The sequence below is a fragment of the Lactuca sativa genome, chromosome 5, assembly GCF_002870075.4.
Source record: "Lactuca sativa cultivar Salinas chromosome 5, Lsat_Salinas_v11, whole genome shotgun sequence".
Taxonomy (NCBI): Eukaryota; Viridiplantae; Streptophyta; class Magnoliopsida; order Asterales; family Asteraceae; genus Lactuca; species Lactuca sativa.
The window spans coordinates 246,409,026-246,428,237 of record NC_056627.2 but is presented as its reverse complement, the minus strand read 5'-3'; the positions used below and the strand labels follow the sequence as shown (position 1 = coordinate 246,428,237).

General features: G+C 33.9%; 3 protein-coding genes and 1 pseudogene across 3 annotated transcripts; 1 reads left to right on the top strand and 3 right to left on the bottom strand.

Moving 5' to 3' along the window:
* The first annotated feature begins 7,711 nt into the window (after positions 1-7,711).
* LOC111908740 (acireductone dioxygenase 1) lies at positions 7,712-9,071 on the top strand. The gene is made up of 5 exons (XM_023904557.3): positions 7,712-7,923; positions 8,011-8,098; positions 8,200-8,294; positions 8,415-8,654; positions 8,814-9,071. Exons 1-5 carry the CDS (start codon positions 7,909-7,911, stop codon positions 8,940-8,942), a joined length of 567 nt encoding a protein of 188 aa, XP_023760325.1. The 5' UTR covers positions 7,712-7,908; the 3' UTR covers positions 8,943-9,071.
* A 6,722-nt stretch (positions 9,072-15,793) lies between these two features.
* Positions 15,794-16,773, bottom strand: LOC111908702 (uncharacterized; annotated as a pseudogene).
* Positions 16,774-17,026: 253 nt separating this feature from the next.
* LOC122194438 (uncharacterized) lies at positions 17,027-17,691 on the bottom strand. The gene has a single exon (XM_042902289.2). The coding sequence runs from the start codon at positions 17,659-17,661 to the stop codon at positions 17,209-17,211; it is 453 nt and encodes a 150-aa protein (XP_042758223.1). The 5' UTR covers positions 17,662-17,691; the 3' UTR covers positions 17,027-17,208.
* Positions 17,692-17,885: 194 nt separating this feature from the next.
* On the bottom strand, positions 17,886-18,958 carry LOC111908701 (uncharacterized). The gene is made up of 3 exons (XM_023904500.1): positions 18,641-18,958; positions 18,270-18,567; positions 17,886-17,974 (listed from the first exon to the last, which is right to left on the bottom strand). Exons 1-3 carry the CDS (start codon positions 18,956-18,958, stop codon positions 17,886-17,888), a joined length of 705 nt encoding a protein of 234 aa, XP_023760268.1.
* Positions 18,959-19,212: the final 254 nt, after the last annotated feature.

Genomic DNA, 19,212 nt, shown 5'->3' with positions numbered 1-19,212 from the left:
GTAGCTTGATGTCTTCAAGCTTTAAGAGCTTAGCCCCAATAGTGTGGAAGCCTCAAGTGGAATCACAAATCACCAAGACACCTTGGAATACTTTAGAGAATATGATTACTTGGTTCTCTCTAGTGAAATTGGCTAGCCCTTCTTTAGTGTATCCACACTAGTGCCAATTTCACCAACCAAAGACATCTTTATATAGTATGGAGGATTAGGGTTAAACCCTAATACCCATGACCTTTCATTTCCTAGGATCCATGGGTTAAACACTCCATGGACTATCCATGAAAGCTTAGCCCAACCTAAATGAACTTGGCCCATTCCATATATATAAGAATCCATATTTAATTAGTTCCTTTTGATCACTTAATTAATTATAAATTAATTCTTGATCAATACTAATTAAATAATATGATTCCATATTAATATATTAGAACTTATAATATATTAATATTAATCATAAACATACTATTCTCAAAAGATTATCCATATAAATTGTGTCGGTGAAGTGCAACCCAAATGGACCATGCCGGGTCGGGTCAAGTACATACCAAATATAGTTATGGACTTAGACATTAATCCAACAGTCTCCCACTTGGATAAGTCTAAAACTATTATTGCGTATGACTTCAAACCTAACTGGCAATCGTAGCTCTCAAAAGCTTCTGTCGTACTCTGACCTTGTAGATGAACTCTGACCTTTGTCAGTGACTTGTCCATTAGATAAGGGATCATATATTCCTCCATTCTAGATATCATATGGACTGAGACATGGATTATAATCATTCTCTCTGTCCATTTGTTGTTTCCCGATTTGCGATTTATGACGACTGACTAATTGAACAAATCAAATCAGTCCTGGCCCGGCCGAGCACTTCCATTTGTCATCATCAAATCATCGAGGGGCCCACAGATATCGCTTTTGTCCCGAAGGTAAAAGGAATGGATAAACTTCGACTCATATGGCTTGTTCTACTACTTGTTGAATCATACACAAAGGCACGTTTTATAGCACCGAGTTACCAAATGCGTTTTCGTGCAATTAATGTACAACCAACTCATAGTAACAACTCATATCTCTAGGTTTGAAGAATATAAGATATTATCGTCTCATGATCACTCGTGATAAAATCCATGAAGTGATTCCAATGAGCGCGGGTTGAATCCAATACTCAGAACTTATGAGCACTCATGAGTGTTGTAGCCCTTTGTCCAACAACTTAGACCTCTACAAGCCAACCCATGACAGTCTTAATTCATATCTACTTCCAACATATGACCGACTGTGGATGTTTGAATAGCTTAGTCATTCAGGAAGAATAACCCAGTTTATTCGGGAAGTCAAAACATGCAAAATAAAACACAATAATAATTGAATCCAATATGGTATCAACCCTTTGAACATAAATAAAACACCTTTTATTTATCACCATATAATTACACATTATTCATTGTATACTGTTTCAGCTATCAACTTTATTCTTGAATTTAAAACAATAGTTGTCCCATGCTCCAAGCATGTACACTATGTTTTCTTAAACACTAGTCATGCCACACACCAAGTATGCATACTATGTTTGTCTATGATCTTTACTTTGTGAACTAGATCAATTGAACATAACTTCAATGATTTTCTTTTCACACTCCCAAATCCTTACTGCAAATGCAAGAATTCCAAATTCATGCCATTTACAGAAATCTGTTAGATTCTAAACTTATATGCATTGATCCTCTTGTAACGATTATGCACAAAGTCACAAAGACTTGGCAACAATCATTACAGAGTATTCCAAAGGGGATCAACTCCTTGGAAATATCCTTTTTGCATTAAGTTTCCTTAATCTTACACAGATTGAAAATTCTAACTTTGAAACATTTCCAGATTCCATTTTGACTATCACTTTCGAACAAGAGTTGCCTCCTTACAGATTATGTCAATATGGTCCTTCCAGAATTATCACTATACTTCCAATTGTCCTTGAGTAACCAATCTTTGGTAAACCTTAGATTGTCCTCGACAATTGTTTAATCCTTTTAGTCATATCCAGTTCTAAACCTTTTCCCTTCTTAATGCCCCAGGCATTTGGAAAATTTTAGAACCGATGAATATAGCACATGTAATCGATCCTATATCCGAAGCATATGGGACACGATTCATGATGTCTTACATAAAGACTAAACCAGTCTTTTGCTATAATATTTCCATTTCAATTTGCCAAGTTCTGATAATTCAGATTATGAAAAGGGATGCCGTAATCATAATCGAATTTTAGAACGCAAATAGTGGACCCATATACAGAATTTCCTTATGTTGAGCCATTCCAACATGAAATTCATATATATCCTTGACTAAATGATTAAAACCTCACGATCTAAGCTTATAGATTTGAGATGAAGCATAATTTCCTCTCCCTTAATTATAGCAAAACAACTTTTTCCCAATTGAAACTTTTGTTTTCTATAATTAACATTGCTAACTTGCAATACTTATCATAATTATCATGCTCCCACTAACATGATGATTATTAGCATAACACTTATGCTCCCACTAGCTTTGACATGTACTCAGAAATCAGCTGGACAGTCTGAAATTTAGATTCATACACCCTTTCCGTAGATAGCTCACCTGTGTGTCTAAACAATTTCAAGAACCATGAAAAGGGATATCGTAATCATGGTCTCAATTGCTTAGGCATTTGCCATTTCTCACAAGTCCATGTTAGTGTGCCGATTAACCACACGCGCTCCACTAACGACTTTTGAAAATGCAAATAACACAATTGATATCTTCGTAAAATCTACTTAGTGAAAGCGTTTCCTCACCATCATTTTCATGAATCGGAGAGAAACCTTATGACACTTAGATTTATATGGTGTATGAGTTCCTACCCATATGAATTTGTCAAACCATAATCACAAGACAAAGATAATGACAAATCCAAAACCATATGGATTGAACTCAATCTTAACTTCTTGCCACCTGGCAGCTCAAGGGCCTGCCATTGCTTCCAAGTTGTTATGCAACAAACTGAAAACTCTAAGAACTCATATGCAAAGCCAACTTTAACTGGAATGGGCACAGATATGTCAACACGATAGGTTATAAACCTCAAGTCGTGTGCTAGTGAAGAACTTCAGGTTTTATTCTTGATTATTTCTTGAGACTTTCAAGACCTTTAAGACTCCCACTGTCCTCTTGACATATAAGACTCCCTTGTCAAACATCCAAGAGATAGTGCGGATTCTAATCAAGAAAAACACTTTACCCAATTGGCCTAAGTTGGTCTTTGTTTTATCCAAAACATCACAACTTACCAATTTCAAATGTACAAGAGTAGAAAACTTTTACTCTTACATTTGACAAGTGTTTTAAACCTTCTTTAAGACATGTCACTCAAATGACAATCTTGGAGTATGACTCTAAGACTTGTATTGGAACGAAGTATGACTCATCTTCTTGATTTAACCATTTCAACAATTCAAGTTCCTCTTCTTAGTCATAAGAATGCACTAAGATTTCCTTAGAGAACTAATTTTGATATGGTTTCTTAATCATTAAGATGATCACAAAACTGATACTAAAGTACTCTCCCATCTTTTCATATATGAGAAACTTTTATCCTTCTGCCTAATTTGATTCTTCTTATTCTCCCTGCCATACATTGGAACCTTTTCCAATGTCTCAGAGTTACACTTAAGCTTGTAAGTATAATCATATTTACTGAGCTTTAGTAAACTATGACGAATAGTCTTATCAATCTTTTGTGGTGGACTTAATCAGTGCACAAGAATGTGTACTCGATCCCTTAGTCCTTTACTTGACTCACACATCCATGTGGCCGAGTAATTAGTCTTAATTTTCCAAAACTTGAAAGTTCTCATTCATCATGCTATACAACTTGCATGATTCCAAGTTCCGGTCCAATTGAAACTTGGGTGATGAGAATCTTTCCTTATTTGGTAAATCTAGACATTACCACAAATGAAAGAATCAATTTCATATTTCCACTCTTGCTCTTAATGGAATCATATAAGCAACAATTTTTCCTCAAAAGCCATTGTAAGGATATTTTAAAATAAATAAAATCAAAAAAATTTTCTTTTATTTTAAAACTTTGCGGAAAAACTTATCCTTACAATCCATATGAAAACTTGTTGTTATCTATTCCTAAGCAATATCTCATAACTCCTAAGAAGTTGCTCAAGAATCCGATCTTCAAACTATGCGATAGAAATCCATCTACGCCATCAGATTCAGCATATTCTTTCTTTAAGTTTCTTCACTTTTCTTTGATTCTTAAAACATCACCATGTGACTCAGTCACATCATGTATCAGGAATCTCAGAATAGAAACTTAACAGAGTTAGATAGTGGTCTTTACCTGAAGTAGAGTCAAACTTATTGACTTTAACATCCTTAGGTAAATTTGGCAGCTTCGCAACCAATGCCCCTTCCCTTGGCAATATAAACATATGGACCCTTTGATAATGGTACACGAGACTATCACAGACTTAGCTTTTCTCTTTACCATTTGGTCAACCGAGTTGACTATGGCCGATCCCTTTCCATTGGGAAGAGAATGCTTTACTGGATATCCAATGTCATCATTGTCAATGTCCATAAAGTTTTAGGAAGTTAATCTTAACAAATAGATAAGATCATTAAGGGTCTTGTCATAGTCTGTTTCATAGGTGTCCCAAAGGAACTCACTATGTGACTTAGAAAGTGATTGAACCACCAACTTTCTCAAGACTTTGACACCCAACTCTCCCGGCTTGTCAATATGTGACTACATCTCCAAGCTGTGTTCACACCTAGACCTTGCCTTGCCAATAGGGCTTGAGTGACCTTAAACTTTTCATGAACTTGTGGGTTGGGGAAAATAATTGGAGGAGGTGAAAGAAGTATGATTTCCAAAGGACATCATCTTCATTTAGGAAACCTTATTTCACTAGATTTGGGAAGATCATAGGTGTCTATTACAGACATCTTTTGGGAGATATTCAAGATAGTTGATTTAAAGTCCTTAATATGACACCCAATATGAAATATTAAGGCTAGGACCCAACAAACTATTTTATAACTTAGAAGAGGTATGCCGTAATCCAAGCTATAAAATATTTGAAGGTAGGTGAATGACGATTCACCAACTTCCACCAAGATAAACGAAATGAATTATTAGGTTTTAATTGGTTTTGAAACTCCTAGATCTTTGAGATTCATTGAACTTTTCAAAGGCATGTTTCAATCTCGAGTGTGCCCTTCAGGTTTTGTGACTGGGATGCCGAGGATCACAAAACAAGGTGTGAAGTAACCATGCAAATCACTTGGTACCCTTAATAAATTACCCCTCAATCGATGTGCCGGTTAACCATACACGCTCCATCGATACTATGATAAATATTAAGTCACCCTTTACCTACCTTGTTAAGTCCAAGTTAGTGTGCCGGTTAACCACACACGCTCCACTAACGACTTAGACAAAGTGTAAAGTGTAATTTCATGGGTTAGCACCTTATTCACATTTTTCCTAAGTAACTAAGATTGGGTATTATTAAGAGTTTAGTTACTTAGTATTATCATTAATACTTTTAATGAAGGGAGAATTCTAGTCCTGTCAAACCCGTTCGGCTAACGACCCACCACCAGTCAAGCAAGCGGTGGGTGAGAGTGGACACCCATTAAGTTGCCATTTTATAGGCAACAACCTTATACCCACCTTATAGACCGGCTTCGTGAATGAGGCGTACTAGCGGTAAGACTGACTTTACTCTTATACATACATATATATATATATATATATATATATATATATATATATTATTAACTTATAATATTATAAAGTATAAGGGTTGAATTTTAACTTTTAAAATTCTAAGGGCTAACTTGGAATTAAAGTATTCATAAGTGAAAACTTTACAAATTCCAAAACTTGAGGGCAAGTTTTGAAACTATTCAAAACTAATTAATTCCATAACTTATGTGTTTAAAGTAGTTTTAATCCAAAAACTCTTCAAATTCCATAACTTGAGGACAAGTTATGGAAGACTTTAAACTAATAAAAGAATTAAGTTTTCTTTATTTTATAACTTATGGAATTAATTAAGGTTACACCTTTTATTTTATTTTATTTTATATAGGAATGGGTTCTATGGAAAACAAATAACTAGGGCAACATCTACCGGAACCAATAATCAAATGACACATGTCCATTTCTTTCTTCACAAGTAATGTATTGTGAAGAAAGAAATGGACACGTGTCATTTGATTATTGGTTCCGGTAGATGTTGCCCTAATTATTTGTTTTCCACAGAACTCATTCCTATATATATATATATATATATATATATATATATATATATATATATATATATATATATATATATATATATATATATATATGGGTAAAGTGAATATACCTAACTGTTGGGTTTTGAGCATTCTAACACTTCCTAAGTGTACATGCAACCCTAAATACCTTGGATCTATGTTTTCTCTATTATACATGCAAATAAGAACATCCAAGGTATTATCCTAATCTAGCATACAAAAACTATGAATGTAACAAGATAGAATACATACCTCTTGATGTAGCTTGATGTCTTCAAGCTTTAAGAGCTTAGCCCCAATAGTGTGGAAGCCTCAAGTGGAATCACAAATCACCAAGACACCTTGGAATACTTTAGAGAATATGATTACTTGGTTCTCTCTAGTGAAATTGGCTAGCCCTTCTTTAGTGTATCCACACTAGTGCCAATTTCACCAACCAAAGACATCTTTATATAGTATGGAGGATTAGGGTTAAACCCTAATACCCATGACCTTTCATTTCCTAGGATCCATGGGTTAAACACTCCATGGACTATCCATGAAAGCTTAGCCCAACCTAAATGAACTTGGCCCATTCCATATATATAAGAATCCATATTTAATTAGTTCCTTTTGATCACTTAATTAATTATAAATTAATTCTTGATCAATACTAATTAAATAATATGATTCCATATTAATATATTAGAACTTATAATATATTAATATTAATCATAAACATACTATTCTCAAAAGATTATCCATATAAATTGTGTCGGTGAAGTGCAACCCAAATGGACCATGCCGGGTCGGGTCAAGTACATACCAAATATAGTTATGGACTTAGACATTAATCCAACACTAACAACCTTATATAAGCTTAGGTACCTAACCTCATCAAACTACGTCATTTTGCATTAAATTTTCATTGCAATCATCCAAGGTTCCTAAACTTCATCCCTAAACTTGATTTACTTCAAAAAAATTTGCAAATTCATCATTATATTTCTCCTACATCCTTTCATTTGTAGCGGTAGGATATGAAGCCCATCAGGTGGTATTCGGTAGAAAGACGTGATGTAAAATAAAAATATTGGTGAAAGTCCAAAGATTTTGGAAGTAATCAAGTTATGAGGTTGAAGTTTAAGAACCTTAGACAATTACAATGTAAATATGATACAAATCGATGTACTATTATGAAGTTAGGTACCTAAGCTTATATAAGGTTGTTAGGTATATTCACTATTATGAAGTTAGTCGATTAGGAGAACTGCTATATATATATATATATATATATATATATATATATATATATATATATATATATATATATATATATATATATATATATATATATATATATATATATATATATATATATTTTTACATTGATTTGTGATGAAACAATTTAGAAACTATGCAATTTTGTGCTGGAGGAAAAATGGAAGCCACAATAACCAACGGAAGCTGATGACCATAGATGGTTATCTGACAAAACAAGGCAACCAAAAATCTTGGAAGCCTCGAGTATCCAATACACATAATATATATGTGATTTTGATTCAGACGACTGACACAATTGTGGCACACTTCGTTTAATTTCTATGGCGATTCTTCAGGTTAGTAAATAATTTTGCTTTCTCAATCGAACTCTTTGACTTCTTTCAGCATTACATCAACGATCACGACTTTAATCTTCGTCGTAGGCATGGTTCATGGATAATAGCCATGAGGATCCACAGCTTCCTCATCATCGCAATCCCTATGAGTTCGTCTCCCCGGATCACTTAGCAGGTACCTTCATGTTTTCACTTTCAAAATCGCAAAATAATCCGACATGTATGACTTTCGATTATGGGAACCCTAAATTCTATTCGCCTCTGGAATTTGTGTAGAATTGGGCGTTTTGCACTGGAAGCTAAATCCAGAAAAGTACGAGGAGGATGAAGAATTAGAACACATTAGGGCTACCAGAGGCTACAATTACATGGTACTCTTACACTTTTAACCTAAATTCAACCGATACATCCCTTTTTTCTTTTTCTTTTTCAGCTTAAGATGGCTATAGACTGTAGAGTATGGTTTTAGCTTTGGTAACTTCATTTTGTAGGATTTGCTGGATTTGTGCCCTGAGAAAGTGGAGAATTACGAGCAAAAGCTGAAGAACTTCTATACAGAACACATTCATGCAGATGAAGAAATACGTTACTGCTTGGAAGGGAGTGGGTATTTTGATGTTAGGGATAAAGATGATCGCTGGATTCGTATTTGGATAAAGGCTGGTGATCTTATCATCTTGCCTGCAGGAATATACCATCGCTTCACCCTCGACACCTCCAATTACATCAAGGTAAAGACACTGAAATTCGGCTTACATTTTAATGTCAAACAAACTACTTTCCAACAAATCCAATAGGAACTTTCTTTATTAAGTCAAAAAGACACCCATATTGTCCCTATGAAGTCTATCAAGTAAAAACAGAAACAAATGGTATTTGGGTGTATGCAGTTGATGAGGTTATTTGTTGGAGAGCCAGTATGGACTGCATTCAATAGGCCACAAGAAGAGCATCCAGCTAGGAGAAAGTACATTGTTAACTTTGGTGAAAAGATCGGGATGCCACTTGAAGCTCATTGATCACTATGGTTAGTACTTCATGTATCTAAATAAATCGGGAGTTGTTGATATAGCTAAAGGCCATATATATGTATTTGGAGGTCGAATTCTAATATGCTATGTGGTATTTGAAACTTGATTGTGAAATAATATTATCCAAATTACTAAAAAATGTTTGATGAATGCTAAAATCACCAACCAACATTGCCCGGAATAGTGGATTTGATTTAGAACAAGCAATAATGGTTCAGCACAAAGTGTTACATCATCCGTATCCCTTAAAAAATTGATATATACCATACTTAAAGTTCAACTTAGAAAAAGGAAATATGCAACAACTCAGATAATAAGTTTGATCAGCTTAGACTATGCATATCCACTATCTACACCAATCCAATCCAAATAAAAACGCTTAAAAAAGCAAAAAATAGAAACTCGGCCCAAGATCCGCTTTGATTAGCCTACATCTTTCAAGCAAATGTTAATATCTTATTGACCTCTTCAATTTAGTTCTTTTTAAAACTTTATTTTCTTAAAAAATTAGATGTTATAATTACTAAAAACAATAAATAAAAATATTAAAATCTGTAACTTATTTTTCTCTAAAAAAATAAGACAATACTTTGGAACGATGATAGCCTTGATGGACAATACTTTGGAACAATGCTTCTAGTGGTTTCTATGGATGAAAACAACCAAACCTTTCCTTTTCTTCTACATAGTAGACAAAACACTAAGTGAGGAATCATATTTATGGTTTTTTTTATCGAGGCTGAATGAATGCGTTGGGATATTGTGACTTTAGCCATCACACCCGTTAGGGACAATTCCATTAGCATGTCCATCACACATTTTTCCAAATGCATATCATGATCTTTGTTGTCTACATTCGCTCATGAATTTATGACCTAATACTGAGAAATATCAAAGAGTGGAGATTTTATGGGAGATATGCAAGGCGTTTAACAAGGTTGATTTATAAAAAAGTTTAACAAGGTTGATTTATAAAAAAGTTTGGTTAGGTATTGTTTGTTTTTTTGAAGCAAAAATCCATAAACTCTGCAGACCATCTTTGCAATCATCTGCAGTAGAAGATGTGGAAAAAACAGTTGCACACTGTAATAAGAAACGTGTTTGTTTTTTTAACATTTGCATGCCGCTACAGATATTAAAAAATTAAAATAAACTGATTTTATAATCCGAAAATAGTTTTTTAATACCAAAAATTTAATAATGTATGACATTTTGGCAATAATTTATAATATTTTAGCAAAAAATAATGATATTTTAACAACAAATAAAGATATTTTAGCATAAGATAATGATATTTTATCAACAAATTATTATTATTCAATATAAAAAAAAGAAAAAAAATGTGAAATAAGATTTCAGCAATATATAATCAATATTTTAGCAAGAAAAAAAGAAGAAGAAGAGGTTAAAAGAGGTAGAAAGAGGCAAAACAAGTGTTGTGCCAGGAAGAACACGCGCAATTTTTTTTTAATCCGAAGACTTCTGAAAAACAAACAGTTGCGAGATGAAAAGTGTTGCGCGTGCGCCGCACAACAATAAGAAGTCCGAAGATGTTTTTTTTTCCCAAAAAACAAACAACACCTTAGGCTACATTGTGTAGTTCCAACTTAATATTTATGACTAGAGGATGTTGGTCATTAAAAGTAGGCAATAATGTGCTTGCATAGGGTGCATAATATTATAATGACCTCTAATAGTTTCAAATCTATTAATGAGTTAACGAGAGATGAATAGAAACTATCAACATCGATTCATTGAGTTTTTAGTTGCACTATGCAACAATGATATTTTCAACATCATAATGTTGGAGGCAAATACATAAACATATATAGAAAAACTGTATTTTAGCATTATATAACAAACATGTTATCTTGTGTAGCGAAATTTGAGAAGTCAATTGTAGCCCAGCGGTATCCGGTGTTGCCCTCTCTCCTTGAGGTTGAGGGTTCAAGTTTTGTTGTGGACATATGTGAATTTAAGGTGTAGTTTAGGAGTAAGTTAGATTTGTCATTAAAAAAAATCAATAATTATACATAAACGTTTGAAAAGGGGATGCTGAGGTTCAAACAGAAGGTATATTCCATCGGAAACACCATATTTGAAGTATGTGATTATAAGAAAAATGGCGTCGTCGGTCTACAATATAAGACTTGTACATGTAGGAAATGACAATGCTCTGTATACTTTGTGGTCACACTATAACACCCGTTTCCAATATTGGACAAGTAAATGGTTTAAATGAGTTAAAAGCATGATTTTTGAGGAAAATCATGTACTACAACGTGATATGAAGGGTGTCACGACATGGCATCCCAAATGAGGAATGCGTATCAGGGATACTTGTCATGACGTGACAACCCACTGAAGCCCAAACCCATGAATTTTAGGGTTTCTCACATATTTAAAGTCATTAATTCATGACCTAGGGTTCATTCTTAGCCTCCAACCTCTATCAATGAAAACCTAACCTCTCTCCTTGCTTTTTGAGCTCTCTAATGGTGTTTTGGCCTCTTAAAAATTGAAATAGGACTTTGTTGAGCAAAGGATCATCTAGCAAGCTTGTCTACATCTATTGGTGCACCTTCTGGACTTGGGCAAGTCTCCAAGTTTCCATTTTTTTGGTTCATCTCTTGTAGATCTAGGTTTTTAGTCTTTTCCTTCATGGTTTATGGTTATAATTGGTTAGTTTGGATAAAATTTCCAACTTTATCACTCCTTGAAGTCCTTGGTTATTATATGTTCCGGATCTATATTCTCATGTTGTTTGGTGCAATTTATGGAGTTTTGACTCCATTTTTCACCATTTTAACTTAGTTTTGGGGAATGACATGCATGTATATAAAGTAAAGACTTTTATGGCTCTTTAGAAGGCAACGAAGCTTTCTAGAAAGTTGGAGTAATGGACTTAATAGATTAATTCCTTAATGCAAAAATGTAGCCTCTGGCAGTCGTCACGACGTGACCAAGGAATGGTCACGACGTGACAAAACCCATATTCTCAATTGTTTTGTCTTTGCTTCCCCACGATGTGATCAAGGAATGGTCACAACATGACATTGAATTTGAATGGGTTGACCGTTGACTTTGTGGACCTTTGACCTTTAAATTTTGACCAGTTTGACTTGGGGTCAACTTGGATGATTGGGTTGCTAATTGAGGATTTGTTTGTTTGGGTGTTAGTTGGTTCGAAGGATTGATTAGTCGAAGGAGTTAGAGTGTTGTTGTGTTTCTCCGGTTCTGCGAGTATGGTGAGTTTCTCAATATGCCATGTATCTCATTGTATGTCCTTTGAATTTTAGGATAGAGGTGTTGTTAGAGAACAAGTATGTTAATGGTTGAGATAACTCATTTGTATATATGTGTCGTATGGGACACTTAGTGTCATTGTACACTAGACTTGTAGTGTATTGCATGTAGATCGTATGGTACTAATCAAAGTTATGTTTGGATAAGGTAATTGGGGTAGGCCACTTATCAAGATTATATATGACTAATTAACAAAAGACTTAATTAAGAAGTTGTTAACGGTAGGGTGACTAGGGAAGGCTAGTTGCCAATGAAATTTGTATTGTGATATGAATGTATGCTATATGGTTATATGGTAGTAATAGCTTAAGTTCTATGTGGTCTAAGTTGGATAGCCTGAGAACTCTTGGTCTAATCTCTGATTGTGATGTTCTTGTTTGATTGTTTGTTGATCATCTATTTGAATGTCTATCTGATCCATGATTACAAATGACTTTGTTAATTGCAGGGAAAGACCATGGGTGTAGCCCATGATACTTGTTGTAAAACCATGGTGATAACCCATGACAAGATGTAAGACTATGAATTAGCCCATAACATTCACCTGGGCTTAGAGCAGACCCTTACTTCATTTTTGTTTGTTAGGTATGATTATTAGATAGAATATTGGACTGTTCGACGCTAGAGTCGAACTCTTGTATGGAGGCATTGTATGTATGATGCGTCGAACTCTTGTATGGAGGCATTGTATGTATGATGAAATATGTGGTATATTAGGGAACTCACTAAGTTTTATGCTTACAGTTGTGGATTAAACATTTTGCAGGTCGTTCATAAGAAGGATTTATGGGACTATAAACACGCATCGAAGAAGTTGGTTTCCGCAGTTTTGTAAATTAACACTGATATTATATGGTTTTGATCAAATGAATGTTACTCGATGGTTTTGAAACAAAGGTTTTAATTGGTTACTATAATTTAAAACTGAAAAGTCTATTTGTAATTTTTGGGACGTTACAAGTTGGTATCAGAGACTTGGTTTGAGGGATTTGGGCGCACCTTGTGGTGTGTCTGAACTCAAACTGAGGACTGAGAGATTTTCTAAAGGGGTTTTTGAAAAAGAAAATGCTTTTATTCAAGAAAACGATTCTCTAAAAAGATTTCATAAGCAACTGGAGGATGTGGTGCGTACAGTCAGTCGGAGCTCAGGAAGTAAGGAATACCTAATATACCCATATGATTATATATTTATGATATGAATTGATATGCATGCTAGAATGTAGGTTGTATATCCGCTCAACAATTGTTCGGTAAAATTGCTTGACTTTTGTTATGCTTTATAGCCTAGAGAATTGTTTGTTATGTGTTGCTTGAAGTCTTGATTGGTAATGTTATTGCTAGGCGTATGTTTTAGAGTTGTATACGGTCAGGATTGCATAACCTTAGAATGATTGATTTAGCCTTATTTCTTGTTCCTTGTCTAGTTGTGGGCTTAAGTTGGAATCACTCATTCGACCATCTATTTGATCATGTATTGTGTATAACTTGCATGCACGGGGAAACCGGTGGTGTTGATAGGGGTTCTAGCAGTGCAAAAGCGAGTGGAGTGTTGCGAAGTGACTTGGGAGTCTTGGGACAGTCCTTGGAATGAGTATGGATATGTGTGGAATGTAATATTGAGCTCGTACTACTGAAAGCACATGATCCATAATTAATTTAGGGAGTGCTTCAGGATTAACGGGAAACTTGTAGGTGGGTATGCATAGTGTGGGTTTTCAATATGCATTGTTTGATGTATTTCTGTTATCTTTCAGATTCAACGACCTTCCGTGTTGGTGATTTAGAGCTGAGGGATTGGAATGCCGAAACTTGCTATTTATAGGGGATTTTGGGGTGCACGCCGTGTAGTGCGCGCTGCATAAGTTACACGTGAACCACCCTGGGGAAAACGCATGTCCCCCTCCTATGGTGCCACGTCATTTGTATCCTGACGAATCGAGGTGTCAAAATGCACTCTGTGCCTTGCACACAGATGCTCTCGTGGGCGATTTTCAATCTTTGAAAATCCATATCTCTCGCATGCAGACTCCATTTTCAACGTCCCTTATATATCCGTGTTGGTCTTGCTGTATACTATAACTTTCCTTTGGTCGTTTTGGCTAATTCTGACTTTTGTTTTTAGCTTATATTTTATAACTGTTATGATTTTATAAAAAATCATAACTCTCTTATGAGGGTTTTGATTTAGGCGTTTTTTTCTCTAAATTCTTACTTTAAGTAGTAGTATATTTCTCCTTTTGGTGACTTCTGCTAAAATTCAACCCATATCTTCGTAGTTTTTGACGTTGTAACTTTTAGTATGCGATAGATTTTTATTTCTTATAAAAATCATATCCCTTTAGTATTAAGTTGTACTTTTACGAAGTTTATAGTTTTGGGCTTGCAGTAATGAGTATGCTCTTGAAATGCTGACCTGCTCGTATGATGACATGATTTTTCATGCACTAAATTTTTGAGCCTAAATGTTAACGTGATTAAAGGTGCAAATCGAATATATTTATTTCTACACCGAATGGTTACAGAGTGGTTCAATTACGTGTTGCTGACATCGTTAGATTCTAACGACGTTTGATGATATATTTTTTGGGTTGTCATACATAAATTCTTAATAATCACGACTTTAATTTTGTGAATATCACTTTAAATTATATATATGTAATTTTTTTGGGAAATACAAACTAATCCGCTCTTAGATTATCATCTATATTTTTAACGAGACTCAAACCCATGACATCTCAACTAAGATATTCACATATGTAATTATCTATTATTTTGCTTAAACTTATTTATAATAACTAATTTCACAACAAATTCAAAAGTACTACAAAAAGTATAGATTTTAACATTTTAAATTTGTAATTTTGATCCAAAAACTTTTAAGGCTTTTATTATTCAAAAACTTTCATTTTGTTGTAAGTTTGGTACGTTTTGAAAGTGTGTGAAATGATATTTTTGCCCTTTTTATTTACTTTATATTTATCATAAAAAAAACAAAATATAAACCTACCCTAATACTAGGGGTGTAAAAAAATATTTTTATGCGAAAATTCAATCTAAAATCATCCGAAATTTTGGATATCTAACATTCGGACATCCGGTTTTTCGGATTCCGATACAAATACTCATTTTCTAAAATTTCGGATATTTTAGATATCAGATATCCGAAATTTTGAATTATATATATTTTTATATTTTATTTATTATTCCAAGGAAACTAAAACTATCCTCATCAGCAATCCAACCCAATCCAACTTTTTAATATAAAACTAATTTCTCTCTCTTCCATCTATATAATCCAACCCAATCCAATTTTTTACACCCATTAGCAACCTAACCCAAACTCATTTTTCCTTAAAAAATATACTTTATTTTACTAAAAACTACTAGAAATATTAAAATTAAATATTTTATTTTGAAACAACTAAATTATTTATTTCAAGCATGAAATTATAAAAAAATATTTTACATTCATGAAAAAGACTTAATAAAATAGATAAAATAAGTTACAAATATGGAAGATGCAAACCACATAATTATTCTTCAGTGTTGAATTTTTTCCATATATGCTCGATCAAATCGTCTTTTAGAGCGTTATGAGCATCTCTATTATGAACTTGTGCCATGTTGGTCATATAACTAGATAGATCTGCAATTCGTTGAGTAGAGTATTCAAATGATTGTTCGTCTTTTGTTGTTATAAATTCGGATGGATCATAATAATGAAGGTATGTGTGTCGTTCATCCTCAACTATCATAATATGAATGATGATACATGCAATCATAATTTTACCCATCATATCTTTGTCCCACACAAGACAAGGGCGATGAAGAAATCCAAAACGAGCTTGTAAAACTCCAAATACTCATTCAACATCTTTTCTAGCAGCCTCTTTATGTTCAGCGAACAACTTGTGTTTTCGAAGCTGTGGAAAACTTATTGACTTGACAAAGGCAACCCATGAAGGATATATGCCATCAGTGAGATAATAAGTCATATGATTTTCTCGATCATTCACAGTGTAACTCACTTTGATGCTCGACCTGCCAAGACATCATCAAAAAGAGGGGATCTTTGGAGGACGTTAATATCATTGCATGAACCTGGTGTTCCGAAGAATGCATGCCATATCCATAAGTCATACGATGCAACAACTTCCAAAATTATTGTTGTCTTACCGCTTCTACCTACATATTGTCCAGCCCAAGCGGTCGGACAATTTTTCCATTCCCAGTGCATGCAATCAATACTGCCTACCATACCTAGAAACCCTACGTTCTTCTCCAACATGGAGCAGTCGTGCCAAATCATCTTGATTGGGGCGTCTAAGGTACTCTTCACGAAAACATGAAAGGGTTAATGTCATAAAAACCATCAAGTTTTCAGGGTTTTGCCTAAAGTTGAAATTTATGTCCGTTTTTACCCAAACATTTTCGAAAAAATGTTCGGTTTTACCCTTTTACCGGTGATAATAGATTTTCTAGGTTACCATTATATTAAATTCGCAAAGAAACCTTTAAGTTTACCATTTTTTTTTTTGCGTTTTTACCCTTAAGTTTATAATTTTTTTAACACTTTTACCCTAAGTATATTTTTTTCATAATATACATACTCATATGATTTTTCTGCTTGAATACATATAATATGAAAAAAATACATAGGGTAAAAGTGTAAAAAAAATTATAAAGTTAAGGGTAAAAACGTAAAAAAACTGTAAACTTAAGAGTTTTTGTGCGAAGTTAATATAATGGTAACCTGTTATCACCGGTAAAAGGGTAAAACCAAACATTTTTTTTGAAAAATGTTATGGTAAAAACGGATATAAAATTCAACTTTGGGCAAAACCGACAAAACCCTGAAAACTTGAGGGTTTTTATGACATTAGCCCAAACATGAAATAACACCTTCCACAAACTTTACAAAAGCATCCCTTGTTACAGTCTCACTCATTCACAAATATTCATCATGTGCATCTGCTGATGTCCCATATGCCAACACCCGCATAGCTCCGGTACATTTTTGTAATGGTGAAAGACCTTGTCTGCCTGTGGCATCAGGTCTTTGTTGAAAATATCGGTCATTGGCTGTAACAACTTCCACTATACGGAGAAATAGTGGTTTTCGCATTCGAAATCTACCTAGAAAATTTTCTTCACCATACGTTGGGTTGTCAACAAAGTAGTCTTTCATCAAACGTGCCTCACCCCGCTTGCGTTCCCGATCACAATACCTCCTTCTTGCTCTTGGGTGATCTCTTACGCTCATATTTAGTATGCTTATGAGTAACTCACTCATGATAACATCAAGTTGTCGATTTTGTTGAACAATTTGTGCTTCCCACTCATCATATTCATTCACATTTGATGAACTGGAACCATCTGATGAGTTTACATTATGAGACATGTTTCAAATAGATTAGAAATGAAGAATGAAATGAAGAGTTAAAGGTGGATATGAAAGTATGTAATGGTTATACTTTATTTATATAGGAAGAATATTGATTTTTTTTGTTATTAAATGTTAAATAAAGATAATGTTAAAATAGTTTGTCTAGATAAAATCCGAAGACCCAATACAAAGTTGACACATCAGAGAATCTTATATTCATGGAGATATTGACATATTTTCTAGATGATAAGATTATAAAGAAAAGGAGTGGTGTCTCTGAAAGATGATAATGACAAGCCTGCATTCAATAAAGATGATAATGACAACTCTGCATTCAATAAAGATGATAATGACAACTATGCATTCAGTAAAAGCATATAATATATATTACAAATACATTAAAGACACGAGATACAAATACATAATAAAATATCTTACAAATACATTAAAAACATGAGGTACAAATACATAATAAAATATCTTACAAATACATTAAAAACATACTGAAAATAAAACATACACTAAACTGTAATTAGTTTCCATAAAACACATTAGAAAACATTTCATGTTTTCTTCTTCAGGCGAAAATTGCTCCTTTTGTAGGAGTGTGTTCAAATGCAAACTCTGCATCTTTATTAGCTCCCTTTCATCCGGTTTTTGCTCCCTTTGTTGATCCAAGTCAAGTCTTTTTTTCATTACTTCTACTTCACTATCTCTACTAAGTCTCACCGCACGAAGTTCTGCAACAATTTCATTAGACGACTTACCTTTTTCTTTTCTTTTAGCTGCATCTCTACCTGTTGGACGTTTAATTGTTGAACCGCCAATACTTGCCCCTTCTGTGTTGGATTGGACACAATAATCTCCTTCTTCAGTAGACCTTAATCTTTTTTGTGCTACCACCACTTTCTTCATCATCCACTTCATATTCAGGACATGATCGTGTTGCATCATGATCTAGCTGTAGTGCCCACTTTCGATGCTTACACATAACCTCATTAAACACAATCATGTCATTGAACTTGCTTCCAATTGTCTCATATAACTTATGAGCTTCATTCTCAGCATCTTTCATACTCATTCCACTTCTTCTTTTTCTATATGCTTCTCGATAAACACCAACCCATTTTCCATCACTTTCATTAAGTTGTTTATAACAACCTTTCATTTGAGCTATGTTCCTATTACCAAGCTTTTCTGGGTTTTCTGCTTGATTTGCATCACATAGCTCCTTCACTTGTGCCCATGTTGATGTTTTCTTTTGGTTTTTTCCACGACGCTCATCTTCACTAATGATGCAATATGCTGACATTAAAGCGATATCTTCAACAACATCCTATTTATCGCCTCTTGGGTTTTTTCCGGTATTTTGTGAGGTTTGAATATTTTCAGTGACATGGAATTGATTCAGATTTGGAAAAAATTGAGAGCTTTCATAACCTTAAAAGTTTTGATAATCTTGAGAATCGTCAAGATTTAAAACGAGATTTGGATGCATGGTATCAAAGAAATAAATAGGTTTAGAAACGAAGAGTTAAGATGAGATATGAACTATATCAATATTAT